At 37.2% G+C, this 22,231-nt stretch overlaps 1 protein-coding gene across 9 annotated transcripts in view; it reads right to left on the bottom strand.

Moving 5' to 3' along the window:
* Positions 1–10,111, bottom strand: part of POSTN (periostin) — a 35,446-nt gene extending 25,335 nt beyond the window's left edge. For 3 of the 9 annotated variants that reach the window (XM_009505049.2, XM_064440968.1, XM_064440971.1), the window contains exons 1-3: positions 9,707–10,110; positions 8,077–8,175; positions 1,035–1,099 (exon numbers count right to left, since the gene is read on the bottom strand). In XM_009505049.2, coding sequence (XP_009503344.2) covers positions 1,035–1,099; positions 8,077–8,175; positions 9,707–9,828 — 286 coding nt within the window. In that variant the 5' untranslated portion in view covers positions 9,829–10,110. Of the gene's footprint in view, positions 1–1,034; positions 1,100–8,076; positions 8,176–9,706 lie in introns of all 9 variants that reach the window. The other 6 variants (XM_064440967.1, XM_064440972.1, XM_064440966.1 and 3 more) reach the window with 4 other exon arrangements.
* Between the last annotated feature and the right edge of the window lie 12,120 nt (positions 10,112–22,231).

The following is a 22,231-nucleotide window of genomic DNA, read 5'->3' as shown; positions in this document are numbered from 1 at the left end:
TTTCTTTAGAAGAGTTGTCTTGTGCCAACCCAACCTGAAATGGGAGGCTATCTGTTGAGGACAGGAGTAAATTCTATCTATAATCACAAAAATTTCAATGGAGTGGATCTCATTGGGTCATGGTGGACCAGAATATTTCTTGTGAGGCCTCTTGCTCTTCTTCCAGTGTGTGGTTTGTGCATATATTGATTAATGCAGAGAGTAAGAGTAGGCATAGTCTCACAGTTAAAACACTGCTACATAAGAACAGGATTAATATCTCCTAATTCTAAGCATCTAGGAGTGAGGCATCTGCATGCAAGCTAGTTGTTCTTGGCTCTTTTTATGGTCATGGAGAGGAGCAGGCAATTCTAGAGTGTGACTGATCTCATCCTAATGTAAACATCTAAAATGAGAATAATTCGTCTAAACAAACTGTACTCTGCCTTACATATGCCTAACTATTATTGAATGGAAAAGGATTAGTTCAGGTATAGGGTTCTAAAGTGATGAAATGTATTCCTTCTAAGATTACTCTTCCCTGCTGCAATTAATTTTATTTATGCAAAACAGAATAGCACAAACAGGAGAAATCAAGAATTCCTGTCTTCATTTTTACTCCTCCTTAGTTTATTTAAGGCCTGTATCCCTTTTTTACTATATACAAAGATTCAAGTCTTTTAGGAAAAGGAATAAACAGAATATGCCACACCTCATGTCCTGGGTTTCTGACCTCACTGGTATGCTTTAGGTTATTCTGGGGTGTGATGGGAATAGGGATAAAAGTTCTTTGGCAGCTTTGGGAACTGAAGACACTATCATGGCTCTCCAGTCCAGAAACTGGAAGGAGCTGGGAAATTCAGCTTAAAGTGCATTATTAAATCCAGTGCTGGCTGATTTTTATCTCTTTTGGCTGCATGCAAATGAAGTTGTGTGTCCTCAGGCAGTAATTCTTAAAAAGAGGCAATCATTTCTCAAGATGACCACCTTTGAAAGTCTCCTGTGTTGTAATGCTTCTCATATATGGTCTTATGCATATGAAAATAAGCTTGTACCTGCAGGACATCCTCTCATACCATCCATCTTCATGTATCCAGGACAGCACTCATATAAGACAGTTCTGTGGGATATAGACAAAACCACAATGAAATAATAATCAGGACCAGTGTACACTAATTTTATCTTAGTGTAATTTTTAATTTTGTTATTATGATTTTTTTCATTTCTAAGTACACACTCTACAGATGCTTATCCCTTTTTTATCATTCAGCCTTTTCTATATAGACAAAAAAATGGTTGTATTTTACTACATGCAAGGCTTTTGAACTTACAGAATTACTGCCATCATTAAGCTTAAGTGCTAGGAAGGAATGTGGGAGGGGTTGTGGATCTCACGCAGAGTTATTAAAAGATTATGTGACTAGAACAGCAGCTGAAGAAATTTAATTTAACTGCTCTATTTTGAAAACATTAGATGGGATTGAAGAAAAGGAAAACTAAAGTGATGATATTGAGAGAAAACGGTGGCAGCAAGGTTGTAAAGGAAAAAAAAAAAAACAATAAATGAACTGAACAGAAATTAAAACAAGACTACATGGAGTCACCTCCATACTGCATATAGGAAGTAAACAGGTACTTAGGAAAAAGTCCTGTGGATTGTATGGTGATAGACAGTGGGATGACAGGGCCCCAGTTTTTCAAGGAAGACTTTGAAGAAGCTCAGGAATGAGGGAAAGAACTATTTAAGAACAGACAAAGCAGGTTATAAAGAAGGAAGTCACTAAAGGATGGATGGACACAAAAGTTTGCTGGTAAATGAAGTGAGGATGAAAACCACACTACAAGAAATAAAAAACAGAGTTAAAAGGATACATCATCACAGCATGCATAGAATTTAGTAATACCAGGGACTGGGGACTGTTATATAATGTCAATAAAATAATCTCATTCTTGAATATGTGAAAGCTATGTGTGACAGCAAACCAGGGCTAATTGGTAGTTCTATACTGTAACATTCAATTTAGCATTGATGGTCTTATAAGATATGATGTCTTCTTAATTAATATGACAGCAATAAAAGCTCAGCCATAGATCTGCTTGACAAATTCTCCTCTCTTACACAAAAGCTCAAATTCACTAATGTTTTTGCAGAGTTGATTTTGGCTCCCTGGGAGAGGGAATGCCAACATATTATACAATCTTACCACAGCCTAAAACATAAAATTTAAGGCATAAGACTTCAGATACTACTTTTCAAATTAAGGTACACTGTGAATAACAAGGAAAAATTGCCATCATATTTTTACATAATAGATTTATTTTTGTAGGTGTGGCTGATGTTAGCAGTGCTAGAGTTCTGAGTACTAATTCACTGAAGGTTTTTGCTGAGACTTTACCACTACATTCCAGCTTTTAATTTGTAGACTCTTTGGTGGCAGCTGAGTACACTTCTCTCATTTTTCATAAACTAAAGCTGACAAAACATTAACCACAAACACATTAAAATGAACAGCTTATTAAAATGAAAAGTTGGACTTAAGACCTTCAACATCCACACTAAATTTCATTAATTTTTCATTTAAAAATGAAAGTAGAAAGAATGTGTGAACTGCTTCGTCATGAGAAAAGATTTTTTCCTTCCAGGGAATAGAAAATATCTCCCCCAAACCCCATGAGCAGCTATGGAGGATTGCAGTCTTAACTAGCTTTTGGAAAATGGAAAGAAGAAGCTGAGTTATAAGCATAGGATAAGATATGGCAAGTTTAGTCTTCTTACCATATCCAATTACCAATGACACATTAGCAATACAAAGCATGATTTTTAAAGTGGGGATTATAATTCTGTAATTGACAGCAATCTGATAGACCTGGTGGAGATTAAAGATTTTTTTTTTTAATACAGTCTTTCATTTCTCTGTGCTATGAAAATATTTTGTCTCCATTCCCTCATACACATATACACACATGACATATTCACCCTTCTGCCATGTGCATCTTTTCAATCGAGAAGCCAGATACTGAAAGTATTTGTATAGTTCTTTTTAATACAGCTCTTTCTTTAAAGCAATTCACTGAATGGTTATTTCTTGGGAATGCAAGAATAGCATGCAGTTTAGGCTACAGATTTTCTAACTAAAGAGGAAATTAACCTTATACTCTTCCTCCTGTCAGAAGCTAATTAAAAAAAAATCTAATTAAAGAAACTGCGTAGCAGGATAGGAGCCAGAATGTTCTCCCAGCTCTGTGAACTGCTTTGTCATGAGGAAATATTCTCATGATAGAAAATATCTCTCCTTTACCCCATGAGTAGCTATGAAAGACTTCAGTCTTAATGAGCTTTTGGAAAAAGGAAAGAGGAAGCTGAGTTATAAGCATAGAATAAAACATGGCAAGTTTAGTCTTCTTACCATATCCAACAATGACACAATTAATGAAAGGCAGAAAATTGGCTGAAGACCATAGTTAAGAAAGAAAATGCTTCTTCAGCCAAGCATTACAAGATCAGTGCCTTTTTTATCATGTGACTTGTTATGTACAGCCAAGGCTTTTTTTTTTTTCTTTTTTATTTTTTTAAATATATCAAGGGTTACTGTAAGTTCTGACTTACAGTATTCATGTTCCCTTACAGCTGACTGCAATTAGAATGCCCATGTATCAGCTGTATCAGAATGTCATGAGAAAGATGGAATGGGGGAAAAGGAGTCTGTACGGAGGATCCCAAGATAAGGTTAGAACCAGATAAAACTCAGTGCAAAATGAAGTTCTTCAGCACCACTTGTGGGTAGACAGAGTACACAGGGGAAGTACCGTCTCACACCATAAATTATTCTCATCTGTATCTCCCTACTAGTTTAGCATAAGACGGTGCCCAAGTGAAGAAAGCAGTTACTCAGATAACAAGCAATGCTGAATTCTTGAGTTTTGGAGTTTTTAAGGTTTTGGGGTGTGTTGTTTGTTTGTTTGTTTTGGGGTGGGTTTTTTGTTTTGTTGGTTGTTGGGGTTTTTTTTAGCTCAAAGTTATTCCAACCTTATCCAAAGGAGTATATTCCAATGGAGAAAGGAGCAGAGCAATGATACCTATGTCTTTGTTATTCTTGGCCATCAGAGCCAGTTTTCAGTTTATTGAGATCAGCTCTGTGACTCATCTGTTTCTACTCCTTGCTGGCATGGAGATAAACTGCTGCAGAGAAACAGTGGAAAGACTTCTGGTCCAATAGACTTTGATTTTAGCAAATCTTTAAGTTACATCCCAATTGGAAATTTACAGCAGTGGATAGGAAGTGTAAATAATAAAAGCATTCTTAAAGTAACATTTTATAGATCATATCTACAAGTTAGGGAGGACTTGTTAACATGGAGATATTAATATAAGAAAAGCTGTTGTCCTTTGGATTAACATTCTTATTACAGTAACCTCTTTAGTCATGTCTGCATTTGTGTTTTGAGTACAGAGTGTGTGAAATTCCCATTAACAGCTAAGAATAAGTTTTAACAGGTGCTCTATTACAGCCACAAGAAAATTCCTCAGGAGTTCCATGACTTAACTTACTCTCATACACACTGTTTTCCCTCTCTAGCCTTGCTCTATGAATGCTTATACAATGATAGGAGTGTTAATAGAGGAAGGAGAAAGTAGGTAATATTTTGTGTAGGCTTTCAAGCCCAGATCCACTGAGCCTCACTGCTCAATGTCTTCCTCTGGCTGGCTGTAGCAGGCTTCTTGTTTAGGGCCCTACATAGGCTCTATAAAATGTTTTACAGCTTACATTCCTCTAAATTCTAGTCACTGAGGAGAACAAAGTCATGACCTGACTTTAGTTCAATGAGTCCAAGCTGCCTATCGCTTCAAACTATTTTTCCTGATACATGAAGGTATCTATCACTGCACAACTAATTTTACTTCTGGAGCTCAGCAAAGTAATGAATTCCCTGTCAGATTTATGCTGAGAGCAGACCTTTTCTCATGAGAAGATATGACAACTATCTAGGAATAAAACCACATGAGTATGTTGGTTTCCAAAGCTGACTTTGAGAATTTCCAAGTTTCAGTCTAAGTAATTTTCAGGAAATACCCTTCTTCCCAATGTGTCTGCAGTGGAATAAAATGTAGTGCCAAAGAAGTCAGTGGTATGGCAGACTTTACTTAAAAGGTGAAGTATTTTGGACAACTTGCAGCGTGTCCACTGAAGGAAAAGGGAACTCAGTATTATAATGCCACCTGAAGGAGAAGGAAAGATTCTGACAAAAACTATAAACGTGTGGGTCCTGAAAATATTGCAGGTAGAGGTGGGGCAAATGACCACACAGAATCTAGTTTGACTGGAAATTTATCATTATTACCATCACCAGATGTATAAAAACCTGTGATTCATATGAAAAATTGGTTCTAACAAAGCCAAAATCAAAATGGACGAGACTGGTTAGGATTACTTTCCAAAGAAAGTTCTGGGGATTTAGAATAATCAGACCAGTTGTCTGCTTAGGATGCTTATTTTGATTTGCTCTATGTCCACTCTAACTTACTGCTGTTACTTTCTTCCACCTCCTTAAGTAAGTAATTAGTAACCACTAAATTTTATAATAGCGGGAAGTTTAAGGTGACAGCTTGGCCCATGGAAATCAGGTCTTTTCCTCAGCTCAGGCGGGGCCATGGTATCATTCTTTATGTCTAGACTGACTTTAGATTTGAGAGTTCAAGGCCATGGCAATGCTTGAAAGGCAAGTCTGTATGTTGGAATCAGTGTCTCACTGTACTGGAATCATAACTCAGCTCCATTAATTTATGGTATGCTGTCAGAGCACTGAAACATTTTTGCAGAAAGAAGGTTGAAGAAAACTTTCTCCTACTAAATCTTCCCTCAGCCTTTCTCCTAAGGATCTTTTCCAACACTGTCTTACGACATGCAGCATCTTTCAGGAATCTCAAAAAATGCAAACCCTCTGACACCCAACAGGAGTAGCAGAAACCACAAGCCAATTCCATTTCAGGACCTTGCCTGACTACTGTCTGATTTACATTTTTGATTTGAACAGTAAAAAAATTGTTGCTGAAAATATTTTTCTCACACAAACAATCATTTGGAAGTCTGAATCAGTTTTACATTAGTAAGTATAGGGATCATGCTCAAGAAGAACCATGAATTTAATTGTTTAATTATTTTTCAGCCAGGACAGCTGAACCAGGAAAAAAAAAAAAAAAAAAAAGACAAAATGTAAAGGTGGCTTTGAGGAAAAATTGAAAATTAACCAGGAAAAGGATACTTTTTTATTATGAAAGTGTCATATATGTAGATGCACTGAAGAGAGCATGATATATTGTAGCCATATTAGCACTGCTAGTGACGTGTCTACACACTGCATCATTTTTTTGTGCCTCCCCTATTCCCCAGCACAAACCCAGACTGTGTCTGTGTCTAATTCTTTGTCAACAAATGATACTTTGACTTTCTGTAAAGAACCGTTCAATTAATTTCATACAAGTCCTATAGTTGCAGTTTTTTCTTAAACATATTCTGTTTGTACAAGTTCACTTGGATTCAATGCAAGCTATGTGTAATTGTTTAAAGTAAAAAATATCTGGGTTTTTCCCCAGAATTTATCATTGTTTCTATATTCAGAAACACTTTTTTAAACTTGAAGTATGGACAGGAAAATGTGGATCCTATTTACTCATGACTTAGACAATCAGGAGAACAATAATATAACTAACTAATTGTAAACTATCCATCACTACTTGCTCAAGCTCTCCTTTCTAGCTTATTTAGTGAATTACTGTTGATCAGAGAAAACGGTTTCAAGATAATTTAAGAGCTTGTTTACAAAGGCGGTCATCTTCAACTGGCTTATATTGCTTACACTGTGGATGTTTTTCTTCCATATTGACCTCTGCTATAGCAGACTTTGGCACAGAAACAAAAGATCTCTATTCTACATTATATTAACATCTAAAACAGTGGTTGATGTTCATTAGGAAAGTTTTAAATACAAATCTTACTTTAAATGGAGTTGAGTTCCTCAAACATATAATCTGCACCATATCTCAGTATAGCTTAACATCTTTATGTCTTAGGGAATACAATCCCTCAGAGATTATTCAAATTGTGTACTTAAATATTACTTGGGCACTGGGAAGAGTTTTATAGGCTTTCACTAAAAGACTTCTAATACCCTAAGACAGAGTTGCAACTGAAGCCGGGTGTCCCTGTTCACTCAAGCCTTTCTGAAAATGTCACCCGAGACCAATTTGGACCTTGTAAAAGAATAATGGTAACATAAAAATAATGATTTCCTGTGACCACTGTTGAGAAATTCATCCAAGTAATTGCATAACAGCAAAAGAAAATGTGGTACACAAGAAAAACATCAGTTTATTGTATTGGGTAAACAATGTCAGTCTCTGTTAAATTACTTAATTCTAAGTGACACAGACCAAGTTCAGGACTGGGGTTTTGTATGTTTTCACACTCTGAAGCTGCTCTATGGCTGATAAACCAGTAATGACTTTGACATTTTGTCATAGAGAAGGCAGTGACTTGTGTTCTGAGAAGTGACAATTGAAATATACACACAGATATCAAAAGAATGCCAAACTCACCCAGATTTAATCTGTATCCACAACCATATTTTGACTTTTTTTGTTTTTTTTTTTTTTCTTATGGAGAGCCATGGTCTGAGTGCACAGCTTTGCTGGGTAGTGCTGAGTCCTTTTCACAACTGGCCTATTAGGTCCCCCTGTGGTTTTGGTCACTTAACCTCATATCTCTTTGTGTTTAAAATAGAGCTATGAATACTTAACACAGAGCAGTATTGCTGAAGCCAATACTTTAAAGACTCTTAAACTTAAAAAAAGCTATATACTATGCTGTAACTTTCAGACTTTCCACTCCTTTGTGATTATTTTTGGCAACAGTTATTGGATCAGTTTTCCGGGTGGCTTTAGAAGCAGCTAAAGAGAAGCTATAACCCTGTAAAATTAGAACTTAATTTTCCCCATGCCTGTATTTGAAACAGTTTGCCTCTGAGAAAAGGAGAGTTTTCTAATTGTGCATTATATTATCTCAGTGAATAGGGAATAGTTACGAAACAGAGCATACTTACGCTTTCTTTCCACAGATGGCTCCCTGGTACCAGTTTCTGCAGGTACTGAAGTATTTCTTGTGTGTTCCCATAACTTGCTGAAGGGCACAGACATTTGGGCTACAGGTGGGAGTAAGAAACATTTTAAAAAGAAGTTTCTGTACCCCTTTGGAAAAGTTTTATATAAAATAGTAGCAAATACCATTTCTGTTGAGCAAGAGTAAGAAATTAACGTTTGGCTTCAGTTCCCAGGGCAGGTGTGTTTTAAAAGCAACCGCACTGTAAGCTCCTGGGACTGCCCAGCTGGGTCCTTTGGCAAGCCCACCCTCAGCAGGGACAGAAGATTCCCCTGCATTCTGGCTTGACCCTCTGTCTCTGATGGGCAGTGATCACCAGCTGTGCCTAATCAAGTCTCAATATGCCTTACATTTCTCCCTTCCCCCTGTGCAGTGAATTAATTACCAGCCACTAAGGACTGAGCTGGGAATACCATCAAGCTCTTTTGATTTTTGTCTTGTACACATCTGTGCAGCTAAGGTCATGGAGAGATGGGGAAGAAAACTGCCTTGTTCTTTATGTAGAAGGAAACCCTCTCTTCTCTAAATCAATCATTTATTTTTATTACCCACAGTTTGCAGTACCGCAGACACCTAAGCAAACATTCTGGGAATTACTGGGGACCAAAGGGTAAATTGGCATGTAAATAAAAGAAGTCACAGATTTTAAATGAGGAATACTTTTTCCTTAGCACGGTAGCATACAGAAGAGGAATTTCTTAAGGGCAAATTCTATGGAGCAAAGGCATTTTTGTCACTATTTTTTATACTGCTACAGTTAGAAAAAATAATCAGTTCAAAAGTTAGAACATATGTCAGTGGGAAGCCACTGAACTTTATTTGAAAAGTTCAGTTTGTGTATACATGTATGTGTATGTGTGTGTGTGTGTGTGTGTAGCAGGCAGAGGGAATTAAATAAAGAAAGATAGGATGGTAAACGATTCTTATTCACAGAACGTTTTTTACATAAGAAGACTGAAAGAAAACACATTTAGACACACGTATCTCCCTGACATCTGCTGTTCAAATTATTTCCATGTCTTTGAGCAGCCTGGCTTGTAAGCATTGTCTTTTGGGTACCCTGCCGAGCAGCTTGCTGCATTGCTCTAGTGGGAAGAGAAGTTTTACAAAGGGCTCCCAGTATATTTTCCCATTTTAGAAATCATTTAAATAGAGTTCATGATTTTCATTAGAATAATTGGAATAAAGAAAGCAAGTACTGTGGGATATGTGTCAACTCTATTCAAACACTTGAAAACATATATTAAACATATCTGACATCCCATTACATTATTTATGAACTGTAATTAACTTCAGCGATTCTAAAACACATGTATTTTATCCATTGACAAGTGGTGATTTTAGATTTTTCCACATTTTGTGAAGTCTAACAGTATTCTGCCTCCTTCTGAAACTCCCTAGAATGCTTTTTATTTACAAAAAATTCTTGTCAAATTAATTAAGAAAGAAAGTCCTACTTGAATGATAGTAATGTTTCACAGTGAAAAATCACATTTAATATAATGCAAGAAGAAGGGGGAGAATAAAGATTAGCAAGCTCCCATTTAAAATAGAAATAAACCCCAGTTACTTACCCTTGGTCGCGTGCCCTTATTCGACTGTGAGTTAAAATCTTGTCATAGTGAGCAGAAGCAGCTGCTTGTTCAAAAGCAGACAACAAAAAAGTTGAAAAGGTGAATAAGAAAAACAGCTTCATCTTTAGTCCTCTGTTGCTCTGGCAAGTCTAGAAAAGAAAACTGGCAAAGGGTCTGGAGAGCTGACAACTTATATACATGTTGGAAGTTGGTGGGAGGGAACCACAGGATCAACCTGAAACTTCGTACCACCCTCCTTAGAACAGCAGCTTTCACTGCCAGTGTCAGTAACCTAAATTAGTACCATACATTATCCATTTAAAACAATTTTTTAATCCCCGATTGTCTAATTTCTTCCTATTACAGAAGGCTTAGCATTTTATTCCGCTGACACAACAGCAAAGAAAGTTTGAGAAGTTTAGACTTTGACTTATGATTTGGTATTTATAGCACTGAAGCATCCAGAGGTCGTGATCATTGCATGTGGTTTTGTTCAAACCCAGATGAAGATGTCTGTTCCCATAAGAACTGCACTGCTTTCCTTTGTTTTCCATGCCGTCACAGTTATCAGCTATAAGCTGTTTAACTAGTGAAGTTGATGAAAGTTCCAAACAATGCTGGTGTGAATAACCTGGAATAGCATTTTTGTCTTGAGAAAAAAAGCTGTATTAACACACATTGTGGTTATGAAGTTACAGAATCAAATGCATTATTATCTTAAATATTAATTTTAATTCTAATAATAGCAGTTCCTATTACATAATGCTTTTATTCAGAGCTTTATATAATCCTGTAAATGTCACCAAGTGTCTGAAAATTTGAATATGTACCTTTCTATACTTAGTCAGTCCTTGTCAGCCTCTCATGAAGTAGATGGAAAATGTAATTCCAAGCTGGAAATGAGGAGACTGAGGCAGAAGTGACAGGCTCAAGCCTCCAGTAAAGTGTCAGTCTTAAGGGTCCAGGGACAGGACAGTTGGTGTTTGGAGTGCAATTCAGGAGTTTGCATTTTCATTTTGCGGTTTGAATTTTCATGTCAAGGACAAAATTCTGCCATTTATATAGAAGTGTTTGCATATGAATAAAATTTCAAGGTATAGTCTATAGACCATTTCAGATCTTTATGAAAGTACGGTGAGTGCTAATGGCGGTACTTTGCTGTAATTTCTTCCTCCAAACCAGAACAAGTAGTGAGGTGAATAACTGGAAATGGATGCAGTATTCAACTGGCACACCTGGGACCAACCTCTCATTATAGAACAGACACAAATGGGGGAAAGAGCAGTGGGCAGAGACAATGACTATTTCCTATATATCATCATAGGTAAAGTTTATAACTAGACATAGATTTATATAGACATTTCATGATTAAGGCCATGTCTTACATAGCCATAGCATTTCATGGTTTCTAAGGTTAAGAACAGGGACATTTGATTAAATGGTAGGTGAACTTATTTTCTACTGCGACCTGTACTCATCCTACCTTCAAGCGACTCGAGATAACTCATGGAAGTGTCAGCATCTCTAGAGTCACTCTGTGTGAACTCAGTAAAACTCCATGCCTGAAACCATCACTGTCAGATCAGCCAATGGAAGTGACGGGTCAACTCTGTGATAAAATATTGCAAGTTTTAGGAGAATCATAGAATCATTAACATCACTGCTGTGCTCCTTTTATTCATCTCAGAGCTTTTTATCACCTTCTGCTCTTTGCAGCAAGAAATACAGTAAGAAATATCACCTCTTAAATGTCTAGCTATGGCATTTCAAGTTGCTAATTGGCCTCAGTTGATTACCCTTCACAGTTCTTAATCTACAGATGAAAAAAATTAGAAGATACTCTGTTAAAGTAACTTGACCAACTTCAGAAAGTCCCAGAACTGTCCCAGTAACCTGTCTTCTCAGGAGTGCCTCCTTCCTGAGTCTCTCAACTCTCAGCATAGCTCATGTTCTTCACTTCCACGCTTACCATGTAGCATCAAACAATGAGTAGAAATTAATCCTGCATGCGCAGAGATCCCGCTGTTTAGAGGGCTATCCATCACAGCTAAAGAAGGAGCAATCTGAGCAGAGCAAGTGTTTTTATTTCCAGATTTTTCCAGCTTTCTGGTTAGTGACCAAATCTCAAATTGGAAAGAACCCCATTTGTTCTCTGCGTAAGGTACAGTAGGCTATAATTCTTAAACTGGTAGTTCTTATTAATAATACCTTATTCTTCTCTGTTTCCACTTGTCTTTGATTGTGCTAGGAGCTGGACATAATGGGAGCAAATAGTGATCCTAAGATCATTCAGCTTCCCACTTCCATAGGTTATTGTTACAAAACTCCCCTTTTCACATCAGAAGTGTAGAAGAAAAGATCTGAAGGATTGTTGTGTCGAACTTAGTGTGAAACTTGGTGGCAGGGGTAATAGGGCAGCATAGAAACAGGTGATGAAAAAATATGCAAATATAAAGTCATATTAATTAACCAAATTAAAGGATAATCAACATTAAACCTTATAGCAAATGTGGTGACATAATTATATTTAATGAGGCAAATGTCAGTAAAAAATAGTCAACACAGACATAAAGTTCACTGAAAAAAGATAACATGAGGAAAAGAATAACAATCATAAGCTTGACTTTCTGAAAAATCTCTAAATCACTGAATGAGTTATTCTGGTGAGTGATGCAAGAATGCACAGATCCTTAAACGGATATAACTCATCTTTAACTGGAAATACAATGGAAATTGCACAACCTTGTAATTGAAGGACTTCTAGTTAAAAACAAACAAACAAACAAACAAAAAACCCAAAGCCAACAAAATAAACCCCAACAAACCAAAAAAACAAACCAGAACAAATCCCACAAAAACCCAAAGAGCAAAAAGCATCAAGAAGAAAAAATAGTCCAACTACATGAATCCTAGTCCTTATTTATGTTTACATTAGCCTGGATATAAAAACAAACAATGAAGCCAGGCTCTGTTTTGCCTGTGATATAGTGCTGTGCTGAACGCCACACGAGAGTAATCACTTCATAATTTGCTAACTAAAATACTGTTCTGGTTAACCAACACTTTATTAACTTGTGCTCATTGCTACTTTATTTATTTTAATTTGTTCTTTATTTAGCAAGGTGGCTAAAGTAGTGACTGAGTACCCACCTTAGTTTTTTTCTTCCTTTGGCTAAATGCTTTGTGCAATTCCATACTTCCTAAGGGGTGTGATGTTGAATTTATAATTATAAATGTTGAAAATCTAATTATAAAATGCATTAAAACACCTCATGGATGTGAATTATTATTGCAGTAACAGGATTTTTTAGTATCAACAGCAGAAGAAGCATCTCCAAAGAAATACCTGGAACAAGTATAGAACAAGTGCTGATTTTCATCTTCCATGAAATGTAAATAGCGTTGAGAAGAAAAGTCTAAGGTATCTGCTATTCTGAATTGTTTCTTGTATTTCTCTAGAGACCTCTAGTGGAGACAACTCTGTAAAAGTAATTTTCTTGAAGCTGGGTTAAGCCTTTACAATATGAATTTATTGTATGATAAAGCAATTTGTTTTATTATTCCTAAAAGGAATAGTTTAATTATATGATTTAAGAATCCTTGCATTCAAATATTTAGGGCTTTGAATAAGTACCTTTGCATCAAATTGAAGTAACAGAAGCATCTATCTATTAGTGACTTGTGTTTAATTCTACTGATAAGGTGCAGAAATGTAGCAAATAAGAATGGAAGGAAATGAAAGGTGTTTCAGATACTGTCTTCCCAGTTAAAAACTGCAGATGTTTCAGTTCATTTACAATGTGTATCATGCATTACATATATTCTGCTTCTTTATTTTATAATTAATTTATGTCGCGTGTGTATATTTATGTTGTGTGTGTATAACTAATTCTGTCGGGTGAGTGTATGCATGCTTAGTGGAGAGAGCAAATGGGCAAAAAAGTTGTAAGATTAAAAGAGAGGCTCTCTCCATCCTGCGGTTGTTGCTTGAATCCTTATGTTTCCTTGGAAAACTTGATTCAGCAGATTTGGGATTTTTGTCATTAATTTCACTTAGATCAGCAATTTACATCTGAAGCAACATTCACTGTCTCTTCTTAAAAAAAATTATTTTGTTTTTAGGAATGCCACTGATGTGTACTAGAAGAAGCCAAGTAACCCACTGTCCTTTTGGACAAACTAGGAGGTTGAAAGTAACAGGTGTATAAGAAATATAGTGTTTGTAAGTACAATGTGATACACCTTAGGATTAAAGGGTTTAGGTTTAGAAGAGTTTGGTTCCAGTCACAGCTGGGGTATGTGGCTTCTCGGCATATCTGCCTTACAGGAGTGTTGTAAGGAAGCTGCAGTCAGGGGGAAATATTATTTAACACCTGGTGGTTTACTGCAGCACCACTTAGGAATCCCATCAAAAAAGCATGAAAAAGTATGAAAAAACATGTAAAAAGTTGTCTGTTTCCTTAAAAATATCTCACGGAGAACCACTGGTTATAAAGGTGTAAAGCATGATCAGTTTAATTCAGTAACAATTTGTACCTTCTGGAGATCTAAATTAGATTTTTTAAAAAAAAAAATTAAGTGCAGGTCATGGTAGGCCTGGCTACCAACACAAACTACCAAGGGAAGGGAGTTCCCCTGGTGTAGTGAAGGACTCAGCAATGCTTAGATCAGATGCAGCCTGGTTTCTACACAAACTCATATAATATACAGAGTTTTTAAATATCACTAATAATTAGCTGCTAATAAACCTTCTTAAGTTACCTACTTATTTTCTGTCACATCAGGGTTTTACTTTAAGGTATCCTAACTCACTTCTGAAACATCATGACCCTACTCCACAGATGATTTTTGATGCGATGGCTTTCAAACTAGGGGTCATCACACATAAATGTAGCCATCTCAAAGTCAAAGCTAGACATCTTGGCTCCCCTTTTACCCCAGATGAAAAGAGGGCAATTCAGATTTTAGGTGCAGATAATTTGTGCTCTGTAAGGGTCTCTCTCCTTTAACAGCAGAGCAGGTGAGGTAACTAGTTTGAACTAGATTCCTAACATCTAGACAGCACAATGTCACATGAGAAGAATCCTACCCTTAGGCTCCTTTCTTGGGTGGTTTGTTTTTCAGGGAATAGACACTTAGAAGTATACTATGTTGAATAAGATTACTTTACAGTACCATATGTTTTCTGGTGATCGGCTGAGTTATTAACTTCTTTCCTCTGCTATTTTCCAACCTAACGACCAGCCCTACAGGGCCTTTTGCTGGTATTCTGCCTAAATTTTCACTTTTACTAAGGTCACCCTATCAAGCATAGCTACACCACACCTGCAGGAGCTAATTAATTTTCCTCCTACTGTTGGGTTTATTTATTCAAAAGCTTTTAGACTCTTCTCACATCTCATTAGGTTTCTCACCGTCAAGCTATACAATTTGAATCTTCTAATGTAGCCTCCTTTATCAAAAACCTCTCAGCCAACAAAATACACAAAAGTGAAAACAAATCTCTGCATGATTGTATTATGGTTCGAAAGAAGCTGGTACTGGATTAATTTCTCTCTGGCCAGTTACTGCAGGACTTAGACAACGGACTTTACCCCTAAATATAAATTATTTTTGTTTTAAAATTTAAATTTCATTTGACACACCTCTGCAAATGGTTTTTCTCCTCATATTTTCACTGTTTTTCACTAACTAGGCTTATTCTATACATTAATCTGTCTTCACAGGCTTAATCAACGTATTAAGTAAGGTGTTTAGCAGAGTAATTTTGTATTATTCTTCCCCATGACATCCTTCAAAGAATGCATGACATAGCATGTGTATGTATATGGGGATTAAACCACAGAAAGCATTGCTAGATGGAGAAACACAAAGACAGCTCTAAGCCATCTGAATTAGGGAGAGAAGGGAAGGAGAAAGGAAGACTCAAAGTTGTCGTTATTGTGACTTAGAGTTGGAGATACTAATCAGTACTTTGGCTCCTGCAGTACGTAAGGAATGCCCATCCCTGGAAGCTGGAGGCGTCTAATTGTTAGGCAAGTCAGCAGAAGTTATACAATCAATCTGATCACTTAGAAAGTGTTATTTTATAGTCATATTCTGGTGGAAGAAGAGATATTGTTAAATTTTAAAATATCATTGTACAGGCCACAGTTTTCTTTTATAACAAAATTATTCTATAATGTTTATCCATCATAATTAAATTTAAAGTGTAAGGTACCTAGATGTGATTCTAAACTAAGACTTATATTAGCTAATATGCCTTTTATTTTTTTCCATTAGGAAATCATCTTTGATATTGATTTACAAACCCAGAGAATTACTACTTCTAGTAAATCCCTCATAAGCTTTTTGTAGTAGGGACTGAACCTTCTTATGTATTTTGGGAAAAATATACAGCCCCAGACATCAGAATGTTCTGCTTTCTCTGTGTCAAAGTGACACTAGAGTTCCCAACATACAAATGTTGACAAAGTTATGTGCATATAGCAACATTTAAAAAAAAAATGACAGTTCAGCATAAGATATATAGCCTTATTCCTCAATCCTGATCTGCATATTCAGCTCAGTTACACTGAAAAATAAAATAAGCATTAGGCCAATTCCTCAGGAAATTCCTCATCCAACAGCAGGTGATGCTGTTGCCACAGGCAAACAGTTCTTGCTTAGAGAACGAGCACATCATCTGATAATGCAGCCTGAGATAAGAACTGACAATCTGAGATATTACTGAGTTCTTGTGCTTATACTGCACATGGTAAGTGTCAGTGCAACACTAAGAGCTGAGTGAAGCAATCAGTAGGAGTTAATAAGCGATTCAGGCAGCAGTGGAATGTAGTACATGGTCCCTAGGAAGCAGCAAAAGCCTACATCAAGGGTGCTTGTGCTGTCACCCACTAATATTTCAAGATTGCCCTGGTATTAGATGGTATGACAGTGAACTACACTGTGTGCCCAAAATCTCTATTCTTTACTGCTTATACGAAAACCCCAGACAAACAAACAAACAAACAAACAAAAAATCTTATGAGTCAGCCAGTACCAGCTAGTTAATTTAGTTAGCTAATGTGTCTCCTTGCAAATAATTTTTTTTGGTCGAGCTTGAAATGACAGCAAATCATCAGTAATATGCATTCGAAATGGCCCAATTACATGCTTATTTACTCTGCTGGAAAGCTTTTACAGATTTCAAAGGTCATTTAATCTAGTCCGGTGCAGGTAAAAGTTACCACTCTTCTAGTTAATCAAAAGGCCATTTATTGCAGCATCTTGCATTGTCAGGAACACTGAAGAGGGGTCCCCAGGATATATATTACTAAAATGGTAGCTGTTTCATCTGTTTCAAATTTTGTGATGGTTACTGTCAAATTAAAGTAAATTTCTAAGCTTCTTGTTATTTATAGAATACCTGTCTGCCACGAGTCCTTCCTGTAACAGCCTGGCTTTGTGGCCTAGAATATACAGCTTCTAGGGCATGAATCAAAACCATAAGAAAGATACTGAAATTTATGAGAGGGGATGGCTTGTGGTCACTGAGAAAGCTTTGCATAAGACATCAAGAAAATAATAGGAATAATCAGCATTAAAAGATGAAATAGATCTTTTAAATTAGGCCTTTGATCACATCAATAAGACTATAATAATAAAAGAACTGGTACTGCTTTGCACTAAGTATAATGTAGAGAGGCTTAGGGGTGGCTCCAAATGAAAAAAATACTTTCAGCTTTTATAAGGTGGTGATGTTAAACACAGGGAAAACTGTCATTATGGAAGATGTGAAAATAAGGATTACCAAAATTGAGGCAGACTGAAACATAAAAGCTTAACTTGCTCAAGTTAGGCTGCTGGTCATGGAATGTATGGAAAGGAAATGGATTTGCCATTAAAATGCAGGTTCGTTAATGATTTTTTCCATCAAGTTTCAAGTGCACATGCCACAGCAAAATAAATTTAGATTTATTGCTAAGTAAAAGATGTAGTAGTGTCAACTGAATGTGGGAAAAGAGAAGTGGTCTAGGCACCTAGATGCAGTTTTTTGAGAATTATTTGTCAAATTCTCAAAGATTTCAGGAAATAGAACCGATAATATTGTTAGCAACATCTAAAAGTACTTTCAGTTCAGATTATTTTTTGTATTGGAATCAATGTGGCTTGGTTTCAGAAGTAATTGCATAAACTAAATGCAAGATTCATGATTATCACTGATAAGGCAGTGATAAATAATTAAAACAGATTAAAATATTTTTCAATGAAGAATATATCTAAAAAATTAATGAAAATTAATATAATTCTATTTACAAGATTGATTATAAAACCAGAATAAAACCTTGAGTTCTGAGAATTACCGGATATCCACAGCTTCCACTGAAATTGAGCAAGGAGTGATTGGGCCCTGGATTCCCACATGGTGTGAAGTATCAGATGTCTCTATTTGTCTGACTCTCCAGTTTGTGTTCACTTCTCAGAGCTGAAATTAAATTCAGGGAACCAGTTCCAGACATGATAAGATACATTGCCTTCCTTCTTCCCATTTACATTCCTATCTAGCCTGTTGGGGTTCTATAGTTTTTGGAGGCAGGGTAATTGCCTAGTGTCCCTTCCCTAAAACCAGCTATAGTATGTGGCAGAAGCTTAAGATGTGTAAGCTTTTCTAGGAAATAAACTACCACTTCCAGGAATGGAAGCATTTAGTTTTTCGACTTTTAAAAATTATGAGTTCACCCAATAAGCCCAATAAATAGTCCTGCTAATAAGAACTCAGTGCAGAGGCATTGTCTTATATCAGTCAGAGCCTTCACTGCGTTTACATTTGTGCACAAAACAAAGCACAATGAAAAAGACATCAAAAATCTATTTCCAGTCTCTCTCTGTGGCCAGACTGTAGTTCTCATATACAATGTGTTAAGATGGGTCAAAACATAAATACTTTCACCATGAATTTCTTAAAATACACAAGTTGTCTTCTGAAGATCTAAGAAGGTATGAAATTATAGGTAATGTCACCTTTCTAAAACAGACCATATAAATCAGCTTGAAGGAAATAAAATTTCTGCCTTTAACTGGATTCCATATAGATTCAGTAAAACACATTTTCAGAGAGTGTTGTTCTCGTAGATGAATGTGAGTTTCAGATTTAGATTTCACTTCAGCAAGTCATATGAGCACATTTATTGCTTTTGCAAAGCATGCACAGTCTAACTTGATCTGTACTATATGTGCCTGGATGCAGTTCAACATTTGCACATCAGTTTTACTTTCAGTCCTTTCTAGAATATGCAACTTTTCATAGGAGGCGACATCTATTGTAGACTGTATTATTAAGCTGAAACTTTGTTCAGTTTAAAGAACATGACTTCTAAGGCAAAATTGCACAAACAAAATTATGCAGAATATAATCTACCTTAACAAATCAGTAGATTTAATGCTGCGAGGTTGGAGAAAACCGATTTTCTCGTTGAGGTGAGGAAAGGGTTGAGGAAAAGATTAAGTATATCAGTATTGTATTTTGGAGGGAAAATGAAATCTTTATGTATAATGTCAGGCACGCAATTATTATTTCAGTGGTTCAGTGGGTTACCATAGCAATACAACCCAGTGGCTTTTGAAATACTTTATTTAGCTTAATCACTGGGGGGAGGGGTTGTTGTATTCAGAATCAGGCTTAATCAGAATGACAGAATAATTTTTTTCCCATAACTACAGTGAACAGCCCATAGCTTCACAAAATATGCTTATTGCTTACTTACAGATCTTTCTTTTGAAATCATCCTCTCTTGTACTACTTGAATATATTGTGAAGGACCAAGACTAAATCACTTGAGCGGTCACTTTTCACATCATAAGGACCTTACCGGTGGCTTTGTGTGATTCCTGCCTATTTTATTGTGCTTGCAGGACACTAAAAGTTACATGACACAGCTTATTGCTGTGAAACACAGTTTATTGTTTGAAACACTGGTTTCAAACAGCATTCTCATGAGAGGCAGGTGCAGTAGGTAAAGTCAGAGCCTGCCTGATACGTCTTTAAGTGACACAGGTTACTTGTTTAACAGGCAGTGTTCATTGCAAGCAAGCATTTTAGTATCAGATGATGCCTTGCTGAAGAAGAGTTGAATTAATAGGAAGTGAACTGTGATATTGGCTTTTAGGAGTAAAAACCATGGAACAAAACAAGCATCTACATCCATAGAAGATCAGATGTGTGGTGAATTAAAAATCAGATTCTTGAAAGTTCGTGGAAAGATCTATGTATAAAACGACTAGATTGTTATGCTGATTAACACAATTGCTATTTGATTCTCTGGCTCTGGAAAACATACTTTTATAATTTCTCATATCACCTAAAATAACAAAGTGCAAGCTCAAACACTGTACTATATATTTGGATGCCAGACATATCTTCCTTGGAGATAACTATTGCAAAAGGATGCATTTTTTGTGTGAGGGAGAGCTTTTCATTTTCAATCATGCATAAAAGTTTATACCAGATTGGTTGAGTGATTGGGTAAATTTATACATTTTGCAGTACAGATCAAGACATTGTAGTGCTAAAGAATATACTACAGATGGCACAAATCTGGCTGATCATTAAATAAATTTTAACTCCACTGAATATGTTGAATTTTAATGAAATGATAGCTAATAAACTATTAGACACATGGCAACCGCCCCTTTAAATAACTAGACTGTGATTTTCTCACTTCAGTGCTGCTGACTGCTGTAGAATTTATATATTATGTGACTGACTCTGAGGCTACCCAACAAATAACCAGTAGCTACAGTTCATATAAAATTCAGATTGATTAATGTTAATGATGTGCAAGGGATCTTCCTAGATGCTACCAATACAAATGGAAACAAGTTTATAAATCTAGTTATAACTGATAAGGCACAAAGTAAAAATGAACATATGCTACTGACTTTCAGTGGATACCAGATTTACAAATCATTGAGTGACAAACTTTAAAAGTTATTTAGCAATACAGAAGATGCATTTTTGTACGTGGGAAGAATGCTACCTACGATTCCATGCAACTTTAAATTCTTTAAATGTCTGTCCCCAGGGCACATATTTCGAAGTCGGCACATATTTCGAAGTCAGCACTAGAGGACCTGACTAGTATGCATGACAGTATGCATAACAGTATGTGTAAGTTTCACTTTCAGAGACTGGCAGAACACTTGTGGAATGCAGGATGGCCTTATATAGGGTCATACCTTTTTCACAATAATATAGGAAGCCAAATATACAGTGCAGAAACAGCTCTTCAGAAAAAAAAGTCTACTTTAGGAAAGGTTATCTTAGATTCAATTTCTGCCTTTTTTCTTTTTTTTTTTTTTCAGTTTGGGGGAAAATATGATCTTGATGAGGCCTAAGAAATGTAAGGACTACCTTGATCCAAAAGGGGAAGTGACAGGTACCGTGTGGTCCCCCATCCCAGGAAGTGGAACTGGTGATGATGGTGAAATAACCACAGCCCCGGATGAAGAAATTCTCACCTCAAAGACAGGAGAGCATAGGGAGGCATTCTGACCTCTGATACTCTCCATAGCCTTCCCCAGCCTCTCCCATGACTCCTGCCCAATATGTGCTGAGACATTTGTACAGTGCCCCCTTCCTCTCCAAACCCACAAAGCCCCCTTTCAGCAGCTCCAGCCCTGCCTGCCACCCAGCAAGGCAAGGACAAAGCAGGTCAGGGAGGATGAATCCCTCAAGGACACTTTCCCAAGCCTCAGAGAGGGGCTCAGTGGTTGTGGCATTTGCTCTCCATTGTCCTGCATGCATGCTGTGCTGTCAGGAGGTGTTGTCCCAGATATTTATGGGCAGAAAAGCCAGGAGGACAGTCTCTGCTCCCATGAGAATTGCCTGGTGAGTTTCCCTGGGGCTGTCTTCTGCTTTCCCCTGGCATCTCAGTGAAGTCCCATCCCAAGGACCCTGTGGATATCACTTCTTTCTCTGAGCAACCTGGTGTTTTCTGTCAGCTCCAGGCAACACCCCAGCAAGTCCCAAGAGCTCCAGAGAGGCTCCAGTGTAAGTAGGAACCTCAGTCAGTGGCATGAACCTGCAGGATGCGAGCTGGCAGTGCCCAGATCCATGCACCCTTCCCAAAGGTGTGGGGCAGGCCTTTGGGCCCCTGAACATGCCCTTCATGGGGACCTGCTGTGCTCTTTCCAGCTCTCTGTCTGTGGTGAGAGAGGCCGTCAGTACCTGTTGGGAGAGGTGGTGCAAAGGCAGCTTCTGCTTCCCCCATGGCTATGTCTCTGTTCTCTGGGCAGTATAGGTAGGGGCTGGTGGCCCTCATGCAGGGTCTCCTGTGCCTCCATCCCCCTCCTGTCAGTGCTGGCCAAGTAAAGGAGCGACCTGCTTGCTCTGTCCCACAGTGATACCTCCCAGCAACCTCCCAGAGACAAAGGTAGGACATGGAGGGCTCATTTATGCCGCTGGTGCTCCTACTCCGGTTCCTCCCTGCAGGCAAGCTCCCACATCAGCACAAGTGCCCCAGGCCATTTCTGGAGGCTGATGCC

Source organism: Phalacrocorax carbo, chromosome 1 (assembly GCF_963921805.1).
Source record: "Phalacrocorax carbo chromosome 1, bPhaCar2.1, whole genome shotgun sequence".
In the NCBI taxonomy this organism is placed as follows: Eukaryota; Metazoa; Chordata; class Aves; order Suliformes; family Phalacrocoracidae; genus Phalacrocorax; species Phalacrocorax carbo.
Note: the sequence above shows the minus strand (reverse complement) of the source record. Positions and strands in the feature narration are given on the sequence as shown.